Source organism: Vanessa atalanta, chromosome 3 (assembly GCF_905147765.1).
Source record: "Vanessa atalanta chromosome 3, ilVanAtal1.2, whole genome shotgun sequence".
Classification (NCBI taxonomy): domain Eukaryota; kingdom Metazoa; phylum Arthropoda; class Insecta; order Lepidoptera; family Nymphalidae; genus Vanessa; species Vanessa atalanta.
Window position 1 is genome coordinate 7,537,904 of NC_061873.1, and position 24,393 is coordinate 7,562,296.

The following is a 24,393-nucleotide window of genomic DNA, read 5'->3' on the forward strand; positions in this document are numbered from 1 at the left end:
CAATTGACGGTTGTAGTAACTAGAAATGGTTCATCATATGCGTTGAACTCAGATACCCCCGTTACATAAAGATAAGGAATCGAGAAAAATGTTTTGTTTTTACTGTGTGTACATTCAACTTTTAAACACGTATGTAATAAATTTGGTTATTATTCTAATGAGTGTCATTCACAGTATTTTTAATCAACTTGCTACAAACACTACAGTCATAATATTTAAGTTATAAAAACGTTAATAAATCTCGAAATGAAATGTCCTTATTTCAGTTCATGGATGTATAACAACAATTCCGTGTTTGATAAGATAATTGGATAGTGGGTGTATTTGAGACCATTAAAAATATACAGATTTTAAAAGTATCTATGTGTTACTTGTTTTAACAACTGATAGAAAACTGAAGTTTCATATTGTTGTTTCATAACGTGAATTGATCTAGCAATTTAAATATTTTATATTATTTATTTGTCGTATGTTCAGCCCTGTCTTAAGTACAAATAGCGCCCGTAGAGTGCAAGGTGCAAGCGGTGTTCTAGCGATCTTCCCTCCCGCCAAATAATATTTTTAAGAGACCTTTTGCCGCACCTCACCGATGGTCAAGACACGTGCAGAAGATTAGGATGGGCCCACATATGTTAAATTTGGGTAATGTTAGAATTAATAATATTTAACATGTAAAATATTATACACAAAATATTTAAATGAAAAAAAATTTTTTTTTTTCGAACACTTTATTTTCATAACATTTTTGGGAGTCTCTTTTTGGTCAAATAGCCAGTTCTTCTTACTATTTGTTTCCTTTCTTCATAATGCTTCTTCATTTTCTTATCATTTTCTGATGACTTCTTCTTATTTCTCATAGAGAACTTCATTTCTCTGTTGCCAGCTGTACCGGTCACTATAGTTGAACCTTCTCTAGCTAATCTCTCTCCTAAGCTCTTTTTGCTAACTTGCATTACACTTCTAATATTAGCTGTTTTAGGAGCTTTCGTAAATTCATACACTTTTTCACCATTCTCAGATTCCAATTCTTCATCATCTTCATCTTGTTTCTTCCTCCTGATTATTTTGTGTTGTTTTTTCACTTCCTTTGTCCACGTTCGATCTTCGTCAGAACTGTCACTGGTTTCATATAATTCTTGATCAGAATCTTTATCCACTGTTTCTGCAATCTAAAAAGAAGGGAATTATATCAATTAAACTTTGTATGTATAACATAAGAGCAAGAATCATTTTAATGAAACACTTTAACAATTTATTCTTAATGTTCTAATAAACCGTAGGTTTTCGGTTTTTGTAGATAATGTTCCAAGGTATCCTGTTCCAAAAGGTAGTAAGTGAAACAAGCACAGATCAGTCATTGTAGTAAATATGAATTATATACATACCTCCATATCTTCCGTCTCCTGCTTGGGTTTAGATTTGTTCTTCTCAAGTCTTGCAAGTACTGGATTCAGTAATCGATATTCATCAGCACCTTTATCAACTTCAAAATCTGGATTTTCAAACAAAGCCTAGAAACGACAACTATATTGTTAATATAATTTTAAATCAAAATATTGTTTATTCTAGTCACACTTGTGACATTATTATAGATTAAATGTGATGCTATCACCCATTCGTAATGTAGACTACCAAAAAAAACCACCAAAAAAACTCAATAGATATTACTCCATTTAGCATTAGCATTAGCAGCCTGTAAATTTTCCCACGGCTGGGCTAAAGGCCTCCTCTCCCTTTGAGGAGAAGGTTTGGAGCATATTCCACCACGCTGCTCCAATGCGGGTTGGCGGAATACACATGTGGCAGAATTTCGTTGAAATTAGACACATGCAGGTTTCCTCAGGATGTTTTCCTTCACCGCCGAGCACGAGATGAATTATAAACACAAATTATTGATATTACTCCATATTGTTAAAATTATTTTGATAATAAAACTGACCTTAAATCTGTCATCTTTAAGCAAATTAACCGATTGTTTGTTCTTTCGCGTATCACTGTCCAAGAGCCGAGATGCGAGATCACGATTGACTTTAGGCAAGTTGTCCTCAACTTTGATTCTGGACGGTCTTTCCTGTTCAATCTTTTCTCTGATTTTACGTTTTTTATATTCTTCAAATGCAAATGGATCGGCTATTGATTTTGCTCTCTTGTACAACCGCACATCCACGAAATACCTTTAAGAAGACATATTGATTTTTCAGTTTTTTTTTAATAAATTCAATTTCTTACCAACACACTAATATTCTTACCCATGCATATATGCTCTTAATAAATTGGTACCGAGTAAATGATCAAGGCCTAAGGATTCTAGTTCCTGTTTTGTAATAAATTTGTAATCATCATATACAGTTTGTGAAGCTGAACTCTCCATTTCTTCTGTTAAATTATCTAAGAAGGCACACCATCTAGGAGCCGGACCTGTAAATAATATATAAAATTTAAATCTTTTAATAAATATACCTGTAGCATGAAGATACACTTTGTATAATGGTGACTTTACATTTATTTCTTGTAAAGAGCAACCTTTTAACTAGAATACAACAATACTATGTATTGCAGTACCAGTTCCTAAGGAACAGGGTCTTGTAGTAAGTATTTTGTACATAAGCAAATATTTCCATCTAAACATATTTGTTATATTTGCATCTAAATTAATTATTGTCAAAAATGCGACGACGATACACAAATAATCTTAGCTAATCTAAGCCAAGTAAAATTATTAACTATAATATCCTGTAATATATTAAATGTATTGTAATCTATTGAAATCAAAAACATATTAATACAGACCTAATGACGGTATATAATAAATTTGCATTTTTTGATCTTCAACAGCCATCATACTTAAACCGGTATTAGGAATCACACATAGATCATTGAAATCTACAGACGATTCAATATTTGTGTACTGTTTGCCCTGCAACAAAACTTAATATTAACTACTACTTACCTATTTACTAACCCTTTACTCTACTTGTTTGGGCTTTATATAGTCTATGTATGTTGCCAAACTCTGTTGGAATATTCAAGCATGATATGACATATGGGCACTAGGCCTGTTCCAAATTCATAAGGGTATTATTCATACAAAGTTACTTCTCCGATTTCTCTCCCTTAAAGATGAAATTTCCAAAACTCATTTCTTAGCTTGTGCTTTTGTTTTTAAGAATAAAAATGATAATAATGTTCCAAATATCAGCTGTTTAAGCTCAATCATTTAGGCTGTGCTTTGTTATCGCTCACAACAAATTATTTTATAAGTATTGATAAACACTTATTTTACAATAATATATAAATAAGTATGAGCATTACTTACAGTATTAATGTCCCAAATTTTAACAACATTAGAATCCATTGAATAAACATAATCCATCTGTTTATGAAACTCTATACATTTAATGGGTATTTCATTCATATGGTCTTTAACTAAAAGAGGTTTGCTGGATCTAATGTCATATAATAGAACATGGCCAGATGATGTACCGACACCCATCTGCAATGCTCCATTAAACTTTAGAGCACTTATGGAAGGCACACTTGTATTTCTGTAAACATAATCAAGTAAACATAATCAAGTAATAAATAATAATAATAATCAATATGTTATTTAATAAAAAAAAATTGCTATAAATTTTATTTAAATTTTTAAAATATATAAGCATTTTAGTTACTTTTCTATTTATGAAATAATGATAGACAAGAATTTTAATATAATGCAAAATAAATTAAGAGTTCTTAATTGAATATTAAGTAATATTCATTAAATGATATAAAAATATAATTAACATATTTACCTATATTCTGCATCAGAACAATGGAGAGCACAATCTAAAATTCCTTGTCGTGATTTAGTACGAGGATCCCAAGCCTCCACATGACCGCTTTCTGTGCCAAACACTAATAAGCCATGTTCTTCATTCACACTGCAACAATTTATCTCTGTTGCCTTTGTCACATATGGCGCCAAAAATTGTCCCAATTCTAAATTTAATCTATACACTTCCTGCAATCAATTTTGAATAAATCTTTTTATGACCACATTCAAAACTTTCTCACATTTTAAATTGATTATAACCAAATATCAACATTTTAAAGCAATATTAAACTTACATTTGAAGCTCCGACTACTATAAGATCACAGGATGGCCGATGATATTTCATATCCCTTCCAAAATGTGGAACTCTGAGACGAAAATGCCGACCATGGCCCACATGAAACTCAACATATCGATCACATTGTAAAAATACAATCTGAAATTTTATATAATAAAAATAATTAACTGGAAATGTGTTCATAATAATTTATTATTCTACTAGTTGCGGCATCACTCGCGATTTAGGCATTGGTTGTCATGTGTTAGGTAAACAAGCATAGCCTATATCCTTCCTTAAGAGTTCAAGTTTGCTTCATACCAAATTTCATCAAATTTGGTTCATTGGCTTGGTAGTGAAAGAGCGACAGACAGAGTTACTTTTACATTTATAATATTAGTATAGATTATCAACATGTTTTAGAAAATTTTACTTACTTTTGTGTAATCTTCACTTAATATCTCAAATGTAACAACTTCAGAATCCAAACATCTTTCAAATTTCAATGATAAGTTATTCACATCAAAACATTTTATTCTTGGTTTATATATACCAGTAGCCATAATATACTGACCATCTTTTGATACACGTAAACTTGTACTAACACCAGGCATATCAAACTCTTGGATGAGTTCTATTCTTCTCCTTAAATCTACATTTTTCTTTAATAGTGCTCTTTTCTTCCTTTCTGTTAACCACTAAAATTTAATTACGTAGGTTAGTGTAATTGCCAGGCTGATAAAATTAAATTTTAAGTCCAATATTCCATAATTATGATATGCATCATACAGTAAAGCTATTATGTTAAATTATTTTATTTCGTATTAAAATACATCTCTTTACTTTCATTGTATTATAAATAAATAAACAAAAAAGCATATTGAATTAATTCATCCCCTTTCATTGAATTTGATTGAATAGTTCAAGAATTCAGTTTATTTAATACAATCTTCCTAAACATGGTGCCATGTTTAGGAAGATTGTACCAGGGACTTTCAGAGTTAATTTGCCCTTTATAAATGATAAAAAATGTAACTTACATCTGGTAATGACTTTCCAGCACTAAGATTGTAAATTTTCACATTATCTATTTCAGATACTTGCATTTTATCTTATTCAAGTGTTCAAAACATATATATTAAAAATGAGTTATTGACAGATTTAAGTTAATAGGATTTAATTATTGTAATAACCCGTATATAATAATCATAATAAATCCCATGCCATGCGGTAGACATAACATGAAATATCACTTGTCAATTATCGTTATAATTTGTCAAATGTCTCTTGTCATTGTCAACAAGATATTTTCGAATAATGACTCTTGACTGGGACTCTTGATATTGATACTGGGGCAACGAATTAGTGATACTCCTTGGAACAAACTTATAATTATAATCGCGTCAAAAATTATTATTGATGGCTTAATCATTAAAAAAACTAGTTTGATAGTGCTTCACGACTCCACAACGTTCTAGTTGTTAAAAGCATCGAAGACGCATCAAAGTATTTACTAGTCGATGAAATACTTAACACTAGTAAACATAAAAACATTTATTATAATTATATAGAAACAACCAGTAGTTACAATTTTATATTTTTTTTTATTTTGTTAAATAAAAAGAAAACAGTAAACGAACAGGGCATATTTTTGAACTCAAATAACTATAATGGGAATTTGTAATTACCGCCAGTTGTAGTAGTATGAAGCTCTGTTCTAAAATTTCCTATCCTAAAAGCATTTAAAACGGATATATTGCAAATAGTCAATAGTATGGTTATATAATAGAAAAATTAAATTTAATCTATAAGAACGTAATTTAATCTTAAAAACAAACCGCTACACCACTAGTCCTGTCATATGTCAATGATAATTCGTAACAATGCACATTGCACACTGACAGTTTTTAAGATCACAGCAACATTGAAAAGGTATTGCTATAGGATATTGGTATAAGGTGAGGGGTATACCTGGTATATCCAGAGGAATTGATTAAATTAAGGAAGCAAAATAAGCTTAAGCTTAAATTATTACCAAACATTTTATAAAGAACATATATTTACTATGGCTTCAAGGAAAAAACCTCAGTTACCTAAATCTGTTTTGGATATGAAATTCATGAAAAAAACTAAAGATAGAATCGAAAAAGAGATAGAAAATACCCAAGATATTGAAGGTTTATATTCTAACGTTATAACGAATGAAATGCGACATGCCTCCGGAAATTATATATCCGAATCTAGTTTTGTTTATTGTGAAGAATTATTAGAAGGAAGACTGTCATTTAAAGGTATGAATCCGGAAATAGAGAGGTTGATGGCTCTAGAATATAAGAAAGACGATGACGACACGAGTGAAATTAAAAAGGATATTTCAGATGACATTTTATCTAAAAAGATGGAAAGCTTGAAAAAACGCAAATTGTGTTCGAGTCCAAGTGAATGTAATATTAAAAAGAAGAAAAATAAATAATATGTAGATTCTAAATCTATTTAAATGTATAAATAATATCCCAGTATTGTTTATCAAATGTCTGTTAATATTAGGTTTATTTTATAGAGTTGTTTTAACTACTGTCTACATTTGCTTGGTCTACAAACATCTGCTCTTTTATTTATATGTAGTACAGTAAGTAAAAAATATGATTATACTAATTAAGTATAACATGAATAAGAAGTTGTATATTTTTTTATTATTGTTGCTACATACAGGAGAGTATGTTTACATCCTCATTCAATTAATACCTTATAATTTGTACTGCTAGATAAAATAACAAATTTAATTATGTTAATTTTATTTTAAGAATAAAAGCACATTGTTAAAATGTGTAGAATATAAATAACCATTAAGAGCTTGTAATTTTTTTGTATAATATACAATTTAGTTATGAAGATGAATCTTTTCTTTTTTTGGATTGAATGGGATTATTATAAATAAAGCTAATGTATGTAAATATTGAGTAATTATTCATTATTACAATAGATAAAAATATGGATTTCAAATGATTAGGTTCTCCTTTTTATTCATTTGTTATTTATTTTACACTAGCTACCCATCTGGGTGTTTGCACTGTTAGAATAAAGGTCCACATAAAATAATGTTTATTACATATAATTTACTGGTTTACACATGGCATGCCATTTAAATTCCCATTTTCCATGATTTTTTCTTCAACAATCATATTCAGTAATTTTTGTAGTAATTGAATTCAAGCAGACATGAGCAGAGGCCTTTGTGTTTTGATTTGTTGAGTTGAAGGTAAAATACTTGGATAGTGACAGAATGTTTTATATAAAGGCACTAGAATTGTGAAACATTGATATGTCATACTTGTACAAATAAATATTCTGTAACTCTATCTCACTCTCTGCAGGTCTATAAATTAAACATAATAATTTCAATCTTCAATATTTATTTATTCAAATCCTTAAAATTACACTTTAAAATTGTTAATGTCAGTCTAGTAAATTGAATATACACCAATAAATAACATTTTAATTTTGATATAAATAACAATGAGATTATGTTAATTTTCTATGAATCAAGAAAGTACCATATTTGTTATTGCTAATATTAATATTTATATTTTAACAGTGCCATTTTGTTTAAAGTTTTATAACACCAAGTGTTCATGCTGTGCATTTAAATTAATGATTTAATGTATGTATATGGCATTTTTGTTACTATAACGGCAATGTTAACAAATCTAGTTTTTAATTATTAATAAACTTACATGTTATAATTTAAGTACACTTCAAAATTCAGATTTTTTGTATAAAACTGTCCAATGTATTGACTGTTAAAAATACAATGTCCTCCATGGGACATTTGAACTATTTCGTCAGTCGAGCCCTTGTTGCATTAATGTGTGGAGGTCACGGAAAGCAGCTCCAAGGCGACCTTGCAGGGTCTGCCTTTTGAGAAGGAAGGCACGTATGTCAAGCAGTAGCTGATGTATTTGTACGCATTTGGTGTAACGTTCTTCTCTTGGTATATCTACCCCAAGAGTTCGAACAGGTGCACTGACATTGGCACGAACAACTGACGAAAAATTTCGCACAATCAGCCGTAGAGCATTGCACCCACACTGCATATATCTGTAATGTATTTATTATCATTGCTACTTTTATATGGTAACTTAAGCAAGGAAATATTTAAAGTGTAAAGGGATTTTAACTTACGACTCATATTTGCTTTGTAACAATTCAAATATTTTAGGCAGCATTAAGAGACAAATGTCCAAATTCCATAATGATCTGAAATAAAAGCATATTTTTGTGTTTTTTTTTTTAAACATACAAAAAATACTAATTAAATGAAAATGAACCATGGAAAACAACACATGGATCTTAACCTAAGATTGTGGGTGAAAGTAACCAAGCCCTACCTAATTTTCAGATTATGTTTTATTTCTTAGAATGTAACTTTTGTTCAGGCAGGCAAGAAATACATCATAAGGAAACCTGCATAGATATATAGTATTTCCTGCTATGAAAATATGGTGTAAAAAGCCAAAACCCAGGCTGATCTAATATTATTAAGAGAATGTCTGTCAAATAGTGAAATGTTGTTTTTAAAATGTAATACTTATTAATCTTGCAAACAATTTACATTATTAATGGATATCAAGGCATGAACAAGTACTTACGGTTTATGTGCCATGACATTTAATATATCCAAAATCACAGATGCATCTTCTAAAGCTATCACAGATTCTAAAGCCGATTTTAAGCTTTTGTTTATTCTTACTGAATGGAATATCTGTAAACAAAAAAGTATGGAATATAGTATCTACACAGATCAGATGAATAAGTGTTATTTATTAAGTAAAACGTCATATAATCTGTAAATAAAAAATGAATTAAAACTATAGATGTACATTTTCAATGAATCTAACATGGGTGAATTAAAATGTAAATTGTAATATCTATTCTATGCTCTTCAATTGTCGAATTATCAAAATTTAAGAAAGTTGCACTAAAAATTTGTTAAAGGATGTGCAATAACATTTGTAAGAGTTATAAGGTGATCAGATCTATCATATATCATATGCAATTGAATTATTGTCAGCATGTATTGAGGTATACCTGTAGAGCACGCTGCCTGGCGGCTAACACGGCCATCATAGAATCATGTCCACGCATCATGACGCCCAGTACCTCCTGCTCACTGGGCTCTGCGCCCGCTCCCCGCGCCCCCCTCCGTCCCGCACCCGCTGTCAGTCCGCGCTACGCAGGTTTTAAAATGTTATCTGACTATTTGCTCTATGATGGCTTATCTTTATTGTACCGATCCATCATTCATCATTCATCCATCATACCATTATTTTATTCTACCGATATTACTTTGTTCCTGTTTAAAAGGGACACTTTCGAGGACACATAATACATCAACCCCGTGATTGGCGGTGCGTTGATCACTCATTACCAGGCGGAATAATCACCCGTTTGCTTATTTTAAATAATAAAAAAGTACAGACACATTAAGTTTAAAGGGATTTTTACATACGGGTAGAAACTCATCGAGGTCGAGACCAACGGGCCTGTCGATGGAGTAGGGCACGAATTCCGGCTCGGGTTCGGCAGCGCGCGGCGCCGCCACACTCTCGCGCGGGCCGCTCTCGGTCCTCGTTCTGTAACCAAAATATCATTAATAGCTTATATACATTTATTTATTCATTGACTTCTTTATATATTTCTACTTACAGATGAAATTACGTTGAATTTTTTTTAGCTTTTAATTATAATTTGGATAAGCTCTTAAATATATCAGTAGTATACTCTAAAATAAATTTTCATAAAACGTTCATGTGTATAGTTGATAGCCTATTCCAATTTCATTAGCCAAATGAACAACATTTTACATCAAATTGACGCGATGTCATAACTAAACTATAATCGGAACTTAAGAAGTTAAATTAAAATGGATACATTATTCATTAAGAGCCAATAGTAGTATACAGTATAGCTGAGCTATTAGCAAATTGCCTTTTTACACTTATTTTTCGTCGATTGGAATAGGCTATATTTAATTGTCTTGTAATTAATAAGTTATCTGTATAAAAATAATTATTTTAACCTGTTTTGGCTCGGTGGTCTCGTGAATGATAACGATCTAGGCCCAAGGGATGGAGGGCCTAATGACATCTCGCTATTACTTTGACGAAGATTATTGGAAGCTGAAAATTTATAAAAGAAATTGTTACTATGTGTCATCAACCATTTAATTAAAATTAATGAGTAAAATAAAATGATGTTATAACTACCACTTACATAAATCTGTGGTAGATTTTGTCTCTTTATATGAATTGTGTCGGTTTAAGGATGAAGTTGTTAGAGCATTTGCAGTAAATTCATTCATTGTAGTATTTTGCCTAGAAGTAAATACTCTTTCGTCTTTGTTGTTGTCCATCATCCCTGCACAAAATTTAAAATGTAACAGGTTGTCAAAGTCTCATATAAAGGGAGATTATTCCACAGTACTTCACCACTGCTCAATTTCCTCACAATGTAATCCTTTAACATCACAAAATTATTCCTGCACAGGGCAGGTAAATTTTGTATGTTTTAATTGTTTGCCAACTCTGATATAAGTTATAACGAATAGATATTGGAAATAATTGAATTAATAATCATTTGATTTTCATGGAAATGTTTACAAAATAAAAACCATATAATAGGTTTTATTTTGTTGCACATATTTTACATAGCAATGCTTTCATGTTCCGATTTGAAGAATGAGATAGCCACTATAATTACAGATACAAAGAACATAACATCTTAGTTTCCAAGGTGTTACATTGGCAATGTAGTGGAATGGTTAATATTTCTTATAATACATTTGTTTCTACCACTTAAACAAACATACTAAACCACTAATTAAAAAAAATATTATTAAACCTCATCAAAAAACAAATTGTTCAAGTTTAATTAATAAACAAAATAAATGTAAACCATTACTGGAAAATATCTGAGTCTTCTTTTCTATCTGTGCGTAATGGTCCTTGGCGGTGGGAATGCGCGAGGTGAGATCAGTGCGGCGCTCCAGCGACAGCTCCCGCAGCGACGTGCTCACTGCGCTTGTAGCCATGGACTTCGCTGGGATCTCCTCCCCTAAACAAATTGAAGACCATGACGATTAACTTTCAAATATGTAAAAACCGTATGAATAGTTTACTTGAATGAATTGTCTCTGATATTCCATATTGATAAAAAATTATAAATTTAAAAATACCAGTCATTGAAAAATCTTCAGACGATAAGCTAGTCGCCGGCGGTGGTGTTCTATTCACTGGAAATAAAAATATATTATAAGTTTTAATAATATTTTTTTTTTATGACAATGGAGCTAACAGAGTCTAGCTTTTTTTTACTCACAAGCTCTGGTCGGTCGAAAAATTTCAGTGTAGTCATTTAAATTAGGTATTACAGCACCTGATTCTTCATCGGCTTCTGTTCCTGAGGTGGATTCTTCTGCTGTCTTCTCATCTAATAATGTAGGTCTGTGCAGCACTAAAAATAAACATCAAAAATATAATGTAGATAATAAAATTAAATCAATTAAAATTACTATAAGTATTTATGAAGGTCAACATTTTTATCAATTATATGATTAGCTATTCAACATTATCAAAGAGTTCAAAACTTACCTTCCTTGGGAGGTTTTTCTTTAGAAAAACTCTTGCGCACAGAATGACCTTTTTGGAAAGGCGAGAGATCTCTTACGAGAGTAGAAGCGACGGGAGGCGGGCCACCGAAAGGATGCACTTTATTGAGATCAACGACTGATAAAACTACATATGTTGAATGAAATGAGCCAGCAATCTGAAACAAATATGAAGTACCATATAACTTCACAATTTAATTTTTACTTTAAATTTAAATTAAAAATAACTGCAGTAAGTATTTATTTCAATTTAATTTTTTTAATAAATTCCTTTCAAACCACAATGGAATAGGTAATATTAAGCAGCTCAAACTACTCAATAGAAATTTGCTTGATCCGTAGGTATTATTTATGAAAAAAGAAACTTTTCTTATTTAGTTTCTTTGTATAAATATAGAGTAGTCTTGTAATTGATATTTGAAGTTTTATATTGTGATTAAATTTAATAATATTTATAGTAGTCAAAATTAGTCAAATGAATAAAATTGTTAAATATTCCTTACAAGTTGTGTCTGAGCTACTGTGATGTCATGTATTTGTCCCCAGTGGCCATTAACTGTATCAAGAACTCTTGCTGGTTCCCAGCCTATAACATGTAGACCATCATTTCCACAACCCAATAATGTTGCACCATCATCACTGAATGTCATATGTCTGAAATTAATTAAGGCTATTAGGGTAAGGGTATTAGGAACAGAATATTAAAATTTATGATACAGTGTTTAATTCTTACTTATGAATGTAATTTTATGAAAGGAAATACTAATAATATTATGAAAGGAACTGTAGTTTTATCTAATAGTTATTTTAGATGATAAATAACAAATATAACCTAATAGATGTGTTTTCCTTCTCAAATTTTGACACTAATTGGAATTTCTCCATGTCCCAGAAGTTGACAGTTCTGTCAGCACCACAACTAGCAAGGAGGAACTCATGGGGGTGAAACTTTACACAAGTTACGGGGGATGTGTGTTCTACAAATTCCTGCAAAACTTTGCCAACTCTCACATCCCATACTTTTACTAAACCTGAAAAAATTCAATGATACCTTAATGACATATTACATCTTTTTATTTATTTATGTTTTTAAGCATATGCTTTTTTCAATAAAAAATATATACAAATTATTATAATATTAATATTAAGTTTTTCTTGCTTGTTATGTAAAGTGGTTTTTTTACAAAATTAATTAATTCAAACATACCATCTTCACATGCAGATGCTATCCATTGTCCGTCTGGACTAAACTGGAGGCTGTTGACTGCAAGACGATGACTGGAATATGTGACAATACAACCACGCTTTCTGGTATCCCATAATTTAATGTTACTGTCACATGAGCCTGTTGTTAAATAATCACCGTAAGGATGGAAGTCCATACACTTTATGGCTCCTTTATGTCCTGTAAATGTTCTCAGAAGTTTAGCTGCCTCTAAATCCCATATTTTCAAAGCACCAGTTTGTGAACCTGCACATACTAAATCTTCTGAATGTCCAAAACACACACATTCTACTGGTGTTGTATGTCCACTCAAGCTCTGTAAGTATCAATAAAATATCAATCCACATGAACACATCATCCTATTTTAATCTTGCAGTTATTTCACTTTATTCTCTTTTCTCACCATTAAGCAACCTTGTCTTCCTATTGCCCATAAATTTACTTTTTTATCGTCACCTCCAGTAGCCAAAACTTGGTTGGATTTGTGTCCCATTGCCAGGCAGTTGACATTTGCCTTGTGAGCAACAAACTCTTCTGCAATTTATTTGGTTTAAGTATACAATATTAGGTATTTTAATAATATATGTATATAAGTACGTACGTAGTTTCCATGATCTCCGTATGGTATCCATTTTAATTAAAACATTCCTTATATGGCATATGTAACCTTATTGTGATTTTTACTAACTATATGAAAAAATTCTAAAGCCTAATCAACATCACAGAGTTTTACATTTTAAATAATGTCCATATTTATACAATATTCATAACACATGCATAACAATTTTGAAAAATGTAAGTTAAAATGAAATTTTGGTTTCACGTATTGTTATTTATTAATGGTAAATTAGTGATGGATAGTGGATACTGAGATTACTTGGAGTCGAGAGAGGTGCAGTTCTAGAAATAGACTAGGTATGTATACAGAGTAAAGATTTTCGTATCTGATTTGAACATAAAAACCGATAAATTCTTAAATGATAATTTTATACGTAAAGTATATTATTATTTTAAATAATTTGCTAAATAAATAATTTAGTAACATATTATATTATATTTTTTTAATATTGAAGAATCGATTTTGCACTTGTTTTTAATCGATTCAAAATCAACTTTTTGAAATTATCAAACGTCAATTTCAAAAAGTGATACAGACTTTCTAGTACCTATATACATAGTATGTACTTACCAGCGTTGCAACTATCAACAGTTTGACTATCGATAGTTAACTTCGAAAACTATACAGGATATCGATAGTACTATCGATGGTATCTATATAGATATATATATATATAAGTAATACTATTGGTAGCAGCATAGTATTGATAATATCAATAGTTTTGGACTATCTTTAGTTTAGGTTAAAATTAATGATTTTTGCAATACTATCGATAGTATTGACACGTGAACTGTCGATAGTGGACTATCGATATGCAACACTAGTATGTACCTACCTTGTTATTACTTATCAGACAGCTGATTACAGTGCGGCGACAGTTTCTAAGAAATGGTCGAAAACATTGCAAAGCAACGTAATCTTAACCTTATTACGTACGTAATAAAGTTTAAATTTAGTTGAAGAACGGAATCGAGAAACTTATGAATCCTTAGCCAACACACAGATATAAATCATTCGGAATGTTGGTAGTTTGTTACAGAGAACAGCCATATTTGTTTTCGACATTTCGAATTTGACAACGTATTTGTGAAGTTCGGTGTATCTTGAAAATTGTATTTTCATTGATAATAACTGTGTTATTTAATTACTAATTGTATTGTAATGGAGAATATACGACATTACAATTATAGGAAGTGTGCGAAAGTTACCCAAGTCTAACACGCTCCTTTCAAGTTTTCCTTTAGACCCAGATCAGTAAGTTAAATACCATATTTATTTTATGTCTTCACATTATTAAATTTATCAAAACATCTAACATTTTAATGTTTACAATTTTACAAGTTTATAACAGAAAAACTTAAGTATCTGGTCGTATATTTGAATCGAACCGACTTATGAAAAGTAAACTTAGAAGCATGCTACCCGTATATATGTGGTTCTCATTTTGTGCCTGAGTTTTTCAATACCAAAGGAAATCGTTTACTTAAAACTGCAGTGCCAACTGAGAAGCTTACTAGACCACCTTTATCTGATGATACTTTGAATGAGTTTCCTTTACATGTTAAGTCCTTTTATGAAATGAGGAAAAAGGACTCAGGTATGTAAATTAAAGTAAAAACGAAGTATGTGTTTATTTAAATTATAGTAATTAAATTCTTTATTACTGTTTGTGTTCCTCCAATTACTTTAAAAAGCACATAAGTTCTCATGTGAATTGCATAGTAGAGATTAAAGATCATCTAGATATCTTGAACTTAAAACGCCTGTGTATTCCACAAAATTCTTATTCTATAGTATCACATTAAAGAGGTTGCATATTGAATAATAAACTCCCTTTATTTCTCTTTCTTCATATTTTAAAATTTCATTTTGCTAAAATGCAAAAAAAAACTATACTTAAGTAATGACATTCATATTCATATCTAATAATACAATTTCTTAAAAAGTAACATTTAGTTTTTGTATTTTTATTTATTTCTTATACTATTAAAAATATTAATTTACAGTTTCACATTTTATGTCATTTCAAACATTAAATTTTAATTATTTTCTAAATATTATTAATATTTCTTTCATTTCAATTAAATTATATACCTAGATTTAATTCAAGACTGACTGGATTGAATATTGATATTGAATAATTCATAATATTTCTAATTTCTAATTCTAAGTATGTACTGATAACAATATTACTCATTTATATTATTTGATAATTGCACAAAAATTAAATGCATTCAAGGTTTGTTAATTATGATATTATTTAATATTTGTGTTATTACTATTTATTTCATACATATTTAATGTTATTTATTATTATAAAATGTTATTTGTTTTTTGAAAGAGATCATGAATTTTTTATATTTGTTGTTATGCCAATTACTTAATAAATATTCCTTGTTTACAGTTGTACTGGCAGAAAGTACCAATATCAATACCAAAATGGCAGTTGAGGAACTATTCAATTATTTAATGTAAAAAATTATATTTCATTTACTTCATTTTGTTTGTATCTTAATTATGATACCAAGTAAAAGTAGACTATAACTCACTTGACGATTTTAAAAGTTCTTGTAACAACATATGTAAATAAAGTACATTTTGAGTTAAAAGTTTGTGTTTTTATTTATTTAAATCCAAAACTATAAAATGAAAAATACAAACATGATCTATTTTATCGACAATTAAAGCACATTACTATTTTATCGATATCGATACATTTATTGTCGACACTACCACCTCCCTACAGTTGTCAAAAAAGTGGTTGGGTTGGCAGTAAGTACTTCCGTATTTTACTTCCAATAGGTTGGTAGTGCTTCTCATACGGTTCATATATGTGTGCGTGAGCTCAGGACTAGTGTTCTAAGTGCCGACTCTTACTTTACATACTCTTTGGCTGATTATTGATATGTTATTGTAAGCATTTAATATAATGAACTTCATTCGTAGGTCCTTAGCGTATCCAACAAAATATTTAAATATACAAAAACGTTTACTAAAGTATGTACAAGGTCAAGAGCCTGAACCAAAAATTCGTGAATATTTTTATTTTATTGACCATCAAGGCATGGTAAGTCACCTTTGATCGTATCTATTTTTAGTAATTAAAAATAACTATGAATTAAATATTATTTTTATGATGCGCAAATAAATGTAGTTACATGTATACCCAAACAGAATAACTATTTAGTTCCTTTTTTTTTAGAATATTTTTATGTAAAATAATAAAATTCAATTTAACTGTCTTTTACAGTTATTTTTAGATGATTCAAGAATGAAAAATTTTACATCATGTTTTAAAGAAAAGAAATTTTTAGAATTCTTCTTTAAGCGTGTTCGATTAAATAAAACTGGAAAATATCAAGATGAATTTCCTTTTATATCTTTATGTGGAAGAGAGAGGAATTATATAAGATGTGACGATCTACCAATTGTTTATACACATATCATAACTAAAGGAAACCCTGAAACAGATTTTTTGACGTTTGGCTATGCTGGTGAATCGTTAATGTCTCAATTTCAACCTGAAAAAGTTTACATGTTACCTGAAACTGGTAGAGTCTACCATCCTGCTGATGATAAATATGGAGGTATTGGGCTTGTTAGATCTAAACTTTCTATTGAAATAAGTAAGTATTTCACATTTGATAATGGAGAAAATGCACCCCCAACACATTTTAATTGGAAGGACAGAAATTATCAATTGGATCAATCATGGTTTGCAGAAACAGTTCATAAACATAATATTAAAATAAGAACTGTCCCTGATTAGTTTAATATTTTAGAATATAAGCTAAAAACTAAACATAAGCTAAAATATTTGTATCTATAAAAATTAAAACCAAAAACATCATTTTTTGTAAATAATGTATTACCCTTTTTTCTGGCTGAAGAAAAGGTATTAAATATAATTAAACAATGTGCTAAAGTTAGGTTAATGTAACATGTACTATAAAAATATTTTAAAAACGGAAACAATTTTGCTTATATGAAAATATTTAGACTTCTATTTGTACACTTTAAACATTTGTGATGTATATTATCCATATATTTTTGTAGTCAGGTTGACAGAGTCAAAACCCATACAAATATATGATTATAGTTAAAATCCAAATATCGTATTTTTCATTGTGATTCATTGCTACAATAAGTAAAAATATAAAATGGTGATTATTATAATTAAAATTTTGAATAAAATTGTGATTAAATCACATGTATGAATATTTGCTTAACTTCACAATTAGAACAAATATATTTTGAATAAAATAAAAAAGTTAATGAATATCTTACTACAAACTAACAGGCTTACTTAAAAATATTTAGTCTTTCTGTCTTCATTGATTTGACATTCCAAAGAATAAGAGAACCAATCCCCCACTAACCAATATTTATAGGTAATACTGTATATGTATAGCTAATAGTTACTTATTAACATGTTGAATATTAATATCAAATTTATACAACATGAAATGATTGAAATATATATTATTTTTATCACAGGTTTGTCATATGGCTGTGCTTTGTGATATTGTTAACAATAAAATCATATGTCAATTGCTATGCAGTATCATCCTTAGAAAAAGATTGATAAGATCCAGATTGTACCCATGAAATACCGTGTGAACTTTCATTACCACCAGGAACCTTTAACATCATGTTTTTAGCAGAGTCATGTACATTCGGATCATAGGGTTTGAATGTTATATAATGCTTATCTTCAGTCGGAGGTTCGTCGTATATATGCTCATTACTATTGGCTATACTTTCTTTTACCTTATCAATAAATAACTTTCTATTTGTCTTGTAACTGTAAGAGAGACAAAATATATTATAATTTAATCTACAGATATATGATGTTCGTTAGCTTAAAATGTATTATGATATATTTTAAAAGTTACCCAAGTAATCTACTTCATACTTTATCAATGTTCATGACAATTATTTAGACAAATTTTATTTAAAACTTACAGTGTAGAAGCTTCATTATTTGCTGGTACTTTCATATTCAAATTGTGAAATATCCAGTGCAAGTATTTTAGGATTTGCCAAATGTGATTTTGTTTCCTGTCCCACTGTGGGAAAACTTCACTAAGGCTAAGAATACCAGTCACAGCGTCTATTGCTGGATGAAACATTTGTGATGTAAAAGTTATAGTCTAAAAAAAATAAACATTTGATTACTATCATATCATACTTTGATTTTTTACAAAGTACTTAGTTCTATTAAAGGATTTTAGTAAACTTACAGGAACTGTGTCATCTGGGAATTTTTCAGGTAAAGTTAAAGTAAACCTAAACACTCCTCCTCCATATGTACCCGATCTAATAAATATTACACCATACCAAACTGAAAATAAATGAAATAAGTTATTTTTATATGTTCTTTGATTTTGTTGTTTATTTGCAAAACGTTTTGTTATAATTGAATATATGATAATGTTGCAAAACAAGGAGACAAGTGAAGGAAGGAATGGAGATTTCTGAATAAATACTTACGAAATGAGTTTTCATGGGACGGTATGACATAAATGCCAGGTAAATTTTCAGTTTGCAGCATACGACTAGAATGTAATAATAGTGTTTGAGTTAATCTTTTGAAATCACTTCACATGTTTGTGAAATAAATCATTAAACCTTAACTTTATTTATTTATAATTACTTACTATTCTGCCATGATGATGTATTCTTGATGAAAAATAGAATATCCTCCTTCCTTCATGTTTTTAGCGTTTACATATGTATCTTCATTCATAGATAGCGACTGAAATTATTTAAATTTTAAAGTTTATAATCTGAATAGGGGAGCGTATTTTTATTTGTTACAGGAATATTGATAATTAATACCTATTACCTACTATAGACAACAAATATCACTTTCTGACAGATAGCTATGACAAATGACAATCAAAGCTGCCAACATCGCCTAGGTATATGTTGCATTGAAATCTATATATTTCACCTATTTAAAAACTATAATCATGAGCGCTAAATATAATATAAATATAAAACTTACTTCATATTATACTTTGTTCTCCATAACGACATTTGTATCGGAGGCGGTAAGCGTCGATATAAAATGTTTAATTAATTTGATTGTGTAACTTCTGACTTAATGCTACATAAGTTGCTAACAGTGGAAAATACCTACATTACTTAATTGCACACAAGTAAACTAATTTAAAAATGTTAACCCTTAAACAGTTACGAAAACACTTATGATAAGTATAATAGCTATTTATTATTCTTACTTCTATCTACTATTCTTTCTTCTATCTAAATTTTCACGAGTAGGTATGAAGCTACGAAACGCAGAACACTTTATTTTAAATTAATTATATATATAATTTTCCTTTATTTGGTTTACCAAAAACTTATAATATTTGTATTAGGCTATAACATAAAATATATAATATAGAGCCAGTGTAATCATAGGCACAAGGGACATAACATCTTAGTTCCCGAGGTTGGTGGCGCATAGGTGATGTAAAGAATGGTTAATATTTCTTACAGCGCCTTTTTCTATGGGCGGTGGTGACCACTTACCATCAGGTGGCCCATATGCTTGTCCGCCAACCAATGCTATAAAAAAAAAATAATGAAATTACAAAATAATAATTATCTAAATATATTTATTGAAAAAAATGAACCAAACATATATTATAATTTTACTCTAAACTTTACTTAAAGCTACAAGGATTGATTTTCGGAGATGCTATTCAGATCAGATTCATAAAGGTTATTATAAAGTTGACTTATTATTGGTATTAACGAGTTAGCACTCATAACTGTTGACCGACTTGGAAAAAGGCTTTTTGGATATTTTGTCGAAACCTTTAATCTAAAGCTATCAACGAGAAAGGAACAATCAATTTTGTTATTTAAAATTTAAAAAAAAAATGTCTTATCTAATTCTTGTCTGCGACCATCTTAGGATTAAATGTTAAAAAATAATTTTAATAATAACTAAATATTTTAAATGTTAATTGTATCGAATCGAAATAAAAAATACATAATTAATCAAAACACATTATCATTTTAAAGTTTAGATTTTATCAAAGTACCTATACTTTTTTTTGAAGTATAAATTTAAGAATCATATTTTACAATAAGTGTGGTTTTACCCTTTTTCATAACGAAGTCAGTCAAGTAGGAAATTTGTTTTTAATCATTTCAAATTCTAGGCCGTGATGGGTCTCTCTATAATACTGTATTATTATGTTACATTAACAGTCTGTAAATTTCCCACTGCTGTTCTAAGGCTTCCTCTCCCTTTGAGGAGAAGGTTTTTGAAGCATATTCCACCACACTGTTCCAATGCGGGTTAGTGAAATACACATATTGCAGAATTTCGTTGAAATTAGACACATGCAGGTTTCCTCACGATGTTTTCCTTCACTGCCGAGCACGAGATGAATTATAAACACAAATTAAGCACATGAAAATTCAGTGGTGCTTACCTGGGTTTGAACCCGAAATCATCGGTTACGATGTACGCGTTCTAACCACTGGGCCATACTATGTATAATTATTAAATTTATAAGTCTTCCTTAACTGTTTATTCACTAAGTGTATAATATACCTACTAATTATTTATTATAACTGTCCTCCATAGAGCTTACTTATACATAGCATTCTGGCGTATTGTCAAACTCTGAACTATGTATAATATTGTGTCAGAGTCTATCTTGCAGTCAATTTTGCTACTTATTAATGATTTGATATATTCGTATAATATGACACAATTTAAATGTATCATCGACAAATTAAAAAAAAAAGCAATCAATCATTAATTTGGCGAATGTATTTGGTTATATAATATTACCAATTATTACGTTTGCATTAAAATCATTTTCACATAACAAATAAAAAAAGATTAGTGATTTTGAAGTCACATGATTCGGATGTGATCGGTTTTACGAAATTTGACGATGCTATATCTTAGTTATGTCGTACTATAACAAATACTTGCTTTAAGGTATCATATCTTCCTTCGTTACATCTATATAATTGTCACTCGGTAGTAGAGTAATGATAATTAATATAAGTATTTATATTTTTATTGGTTACTTATTAACTTCCTTTTTTCATATATTAATAATATTATATATGTAAAAAAATATGACTGTATAATTATTTCAACAACACAATGGTATTTATGTTAAATGTTTATGTGTAAATTTATATAATATGTAAAACATTGAGTAATACTTCTGGCGGTTTACTGTATTCTAATATGTTTCTAATTAATAATGCTCAGTGAAATGTGTGTTCACGCATTGAAGGTATTATAAAGAGTAGTGGAGGGCTAACTGCGGCGCACGGATAGAGCACCTGATGATCTCGGGATAAGCCGACGGACGCCCTCTATTAGAAGGGATTATCTTGCACGTGGCTTATAATTAATAGAGATGTCTCTACTTTTCTTCCCATATTTTTTAAAATTCGATTTCCTAGTAAACGGATAGGTAGGTACTCTATATATTTTTTTAAATATAATATTAATGTCAACGTTTAGTATCAAATATTGTCAGTACTCAATCAACTTCATTCTTACTTTTAGAAGGTTCACACAGCTGTTGTACTTAGCCAACTGCGCGGGACTATTATAATGTACAAGTGTGTGTGGAAAAACATGTTCAATCTATAGTTTATTCTTTCACATTCGCAATCCAACGGATCAGCAATCCAAGAAGATCCGGAAAGACCGATTGGGTCGAATAGCCTGACCCGGGATGGAGAACCAGGCACTTATAATCTGCAGCCTTTTAGCTAACCCCTAAGCCGAACGAAGCAATTTGTAAATATTAAGTTCATTTCAATGGGATTATTTAAATGTGAAAGAATTTACTACAATTATTAATATATTTTCTAAAAAGTTGTTATCAAATTTGTCTGAAATTGATATTTGCTAATAATAATACTTATTTCATCTTTACAATTTACTTCACATTTATTGTAAAGTCGTGTATCAAATTTTTGTAAATTTTAATTTACTCTACCAATGTCGATAATTTTAATTATAATAAAGCTACTTATACTTTATTCTATAATTTGTATATTATGATATTGTAGTTAACCTATTTGCTATATAAGTAATTATATTACAGTCATAATTTAATTTCACAAATATCCAGAACGATTTTCAATGTGTTTTTTATTACAAACAAACAGTCAATAGTGTTTTATGACTTTTATGTAGTAATCTACTTGTTTTATGACAGCCGTTTTGTTCAGAGAAAACATACATTAATTCGAGGAAACATGTGGAAGAGATGGCGCTTCTCGCTTTCAAAGTGCCGCTGCACGCTCGCCTCGGCTATAAAATTGTGCTATTTGATGTGCGCTCTGCAGTGTAATTTAGGTCTATTGGATAAACAAACAGCTTCATTTAGTTTTTGACTTTATGTAATTAAAGTTCAGTTCCGGAGATCTGCTAGTGCCGTAGTGCTTTTAATGCTAGACTTTTTTTTAAATGTTACAAATGCTCGGTTTAATCTATAAGGGACCTTTTACGGATACATCTAACTTTGTTAGATGTATCCGTAAAAGGTCCCTTATCCGAGTAATAATTATTATTATAATAATTGTTATTATAATAATTGAACAAGGAATATATAAGTTATTGTTTGTATTGATGTCACAGTCAATAATTTTGATGTGTCATTAGGTACGTACCATATCATAAAATCACAACTCAAATTGAAAAGTTTTAAAGTTTGAATCGACAGCTACTATTTTCGCTTAAGGATGGAAGCCTCAAGCATGCGTTTACAACTCATTCAAGTGTTATATCAGACATCTCAAGTATCAGAGAAACCTTATGGGAGTACTGGTCTGGAACTGCATAACATTTTAAATTCTTCAAGTTTCGTCGTTCGTGGGAACAAGTCATTTTATTCCTAAAAATCTTAATCTATTTGTATACAAATTATATTAGGTTAGCATGTATTTAACCCATAATATCTAGTCATTAGCATTATTGAAATTGCATACTCTTAGTATGCAATTATAATATATACCTAATTACCTATATTATATGACCTTATAATTAAAAATTTAATGTAGTGCGAGTAAAGAAACACAGTTATGATTATTTAGTAATTAACTACATTCTTAGGCTGAGAGTGTCATCTTTTTTAAATTAATTAAATATTTGTTAATTGTCTTTGTTATCGTAATTTAAAAATATAGTGTAAAACTAATTTCACCTAATTTACTATTTAACGTTTTATCTTTCCTTTGCTCTGTAATTTACCACAGAATTATACTAATATAACATTATATATTGCTGGACAATGTAAAATGTAATACACCACTAAAAAGTGAATCATTTTATATAAACATTTATTATTAATCAGCCGTTCCGCCCGTCGCGTCGTTCCCACGCTCTATAGGAATTACATAAAATGCCCTTTTGGTGCTTCGGTCTCACTAAACCTGACCCATTTGCACAAAAAGAATATTCTGATAAATCACAGGCTTGGTATACAAGACTTCCATTTTTACCTTTACATTTTTTGCGGACATCGATCAGAGATGATGTCCGATAAAGGCCGTACCTGCTCAATTTTGACGGTCAAGGTGCCGTACGTCACAATAAAAACTAAGATAACATCATAAATATTTGCTTTCATTCTAAATAATGCTTATTTCCGCGTAAATGTAGAATTGTAAATAAATATAGTCGCGATGACAGAGCCGAGATGGCCCAGAATTTCATGTGCTTAATTTGTGTTTATAATTCATCTCGTGCTCGGCGGTGAAGGAAAACATGGTGAGGAAACCTGCATGTGT

General features: G+C 29.8%; 5 protein-coding genes across 7 annotated transcripts; 2 read left to right on the forward strand and 3 right to left on the reverse strand.

The window, feature by feature from the left end:
- Window positions 1–725: 725 nt before the first annotated feature.
- LOC125076979 (nucleolar protein 10) lies at window positions 726–5,339 on the reverse strand. Its single transcript, XM_047688741.1, has 10 exons — window positions 5,133–5,339; window positions 4,530–4,790; window positions 4,111–4,251; window positions 3,795–4,003; window positions 3,317–3,545; window positions 2,791–2,917; window positions 2,250–2,418; window positions 1,940–2,174; window positions 1,386–1,511; window positions 726–1,169 (listed from the first exon to the last, which is right to left on the reverse strand). The coding sequence occupies exons 1-10, from the start codon at window positions 5,196–5,198 to the stop codon at window positions 735–737; spliced, it is 1,998 nt and encodes a 665-aa protein (XP_047544697.1). The 5' UTR covers window positions 5,199–5,339; the 3' UTR covers window positions 726–734.
- Window positions 5,340–5,982: 643 nt separating this feature from the next.
- On the forward strand, window positions 5,983–6,858 carry LOC125077161 (M-phase phosphoprotein 6). Its single transcript, XM_047688994.1, has one exon. It carries the CDS (start codon window positions 6,158–6,160, stop codon window positions 6,563–6,565), a length of 408 nt encoding a protein of 135 aa, XP_047544950.1. The 5' UTR covers window positions 5,983–6,157; the 3' UTR covers window positions 6,566–6,858.
- Window positions 6,859–7,530: 672 nt separating this feature from the next.
- Window positions 7,531–13,884, reverse strand: LOC125077225 (katanin p80 WD40 repeat-containing subunit B1). Its single transcript, XM_047689103.1, has 16 exons — window positions 13,585–13,884; window positions 13,387–13,517; window positions 12,966–13,299; window positions 12,591–12,789; window positions 12,262–12,412; window positions 11,742–11,916; window positions 11,470–11,604; window positions 11,327–11,383; window positions 11,053–11,205; window positions 10,366–10,509; window positions 10,172–10,271; window positions 9,602–9,725; window positions 9,181–9,321; window positions 8,742–8,854; window positions 8,275–8,349; window positions 7,531–8,190 (listed from the first exon to the last, which is right to left on the reverse strand). The coding sequence occupies exons 1-16, from the start codon at window positions 13,613–13,615 to the stop codon at window positions 7,935–7,937; spliced, it is 2,319 nt and encodes a 772-aa protein (XP_047545059.1). The 5' UTR covers window positions 13,616–13,884; the 3' UTR covers window positions 7,531–7,934.
- Window positions 13,885–14,415: 531 nt separating this feature from the next.
- Window positions 14,416–17,954, forward strand: LOC125077150 (UPF0598 protein CG30010). Its single transcript, XM_047688978.1, has 3 exons — window positions 14,416–14,458; window positions 16,495–16,669; window positions 16,853–17,954. The coding sequence occupies exons 2-3, from the start codon at window positions 16,532–16,534 to the stop codon at window positions 17,369–17,371; spliced, it is 657 nt and encodes a 218-aa protein (XP_047544934.1). The 5' UTR covers window positions 14,416–14,458; window positions 16,495–16,531; the 3' UTR covers window positions 17,372–17,954.
- Window positions 17,955–18,099: 145 nt separating this feature from the next.
- On the reverse strand, window positions 18,100–19,475 carry LOC125077149 (protein crossbronx homolog). Of its 3 annotated transcripts, none has more exons than XM_047688974.1 (6): window positions 19,451–19,475; window positions 19,263–19,360; window positions 19,096–19,160; window positions 18,846–18,946; window positions 18,568–18,755; window positions 18,100–18,406 (listed from the first exon to the last, which is right to left on the reverse strand). In XM_047688974.1, exons 2-6 carry the CDS (start codon window positions 19,349–19,351, stop codon window positions 18,157–18,159), a joined length of 693 nt encoding a protein of 230 aa, XP_047544930.1. In that variant the 5' UTR covers window positions 19,352–19,360; window positions 19,451–19,475; the 3' UTR covers window positions 18,100–18,156. The 3 variants fall into 3 exon arrangements, with proteins under 3 accessions (XP_047544930.1, XP_047544931.1, XP_047544933.1); XM_047688975.1 differs by having other exon boundaries at window positions 19,455–19,470; XM_047688977.1 differs by lacking the exon at window positions 19,451–19,475 and having other exon boundaries at window positions 19,096–19,190; window positions 19,263–19,353.
- Window positions 19,476–24,393: the final 4,918 nt, after the last annotated feature.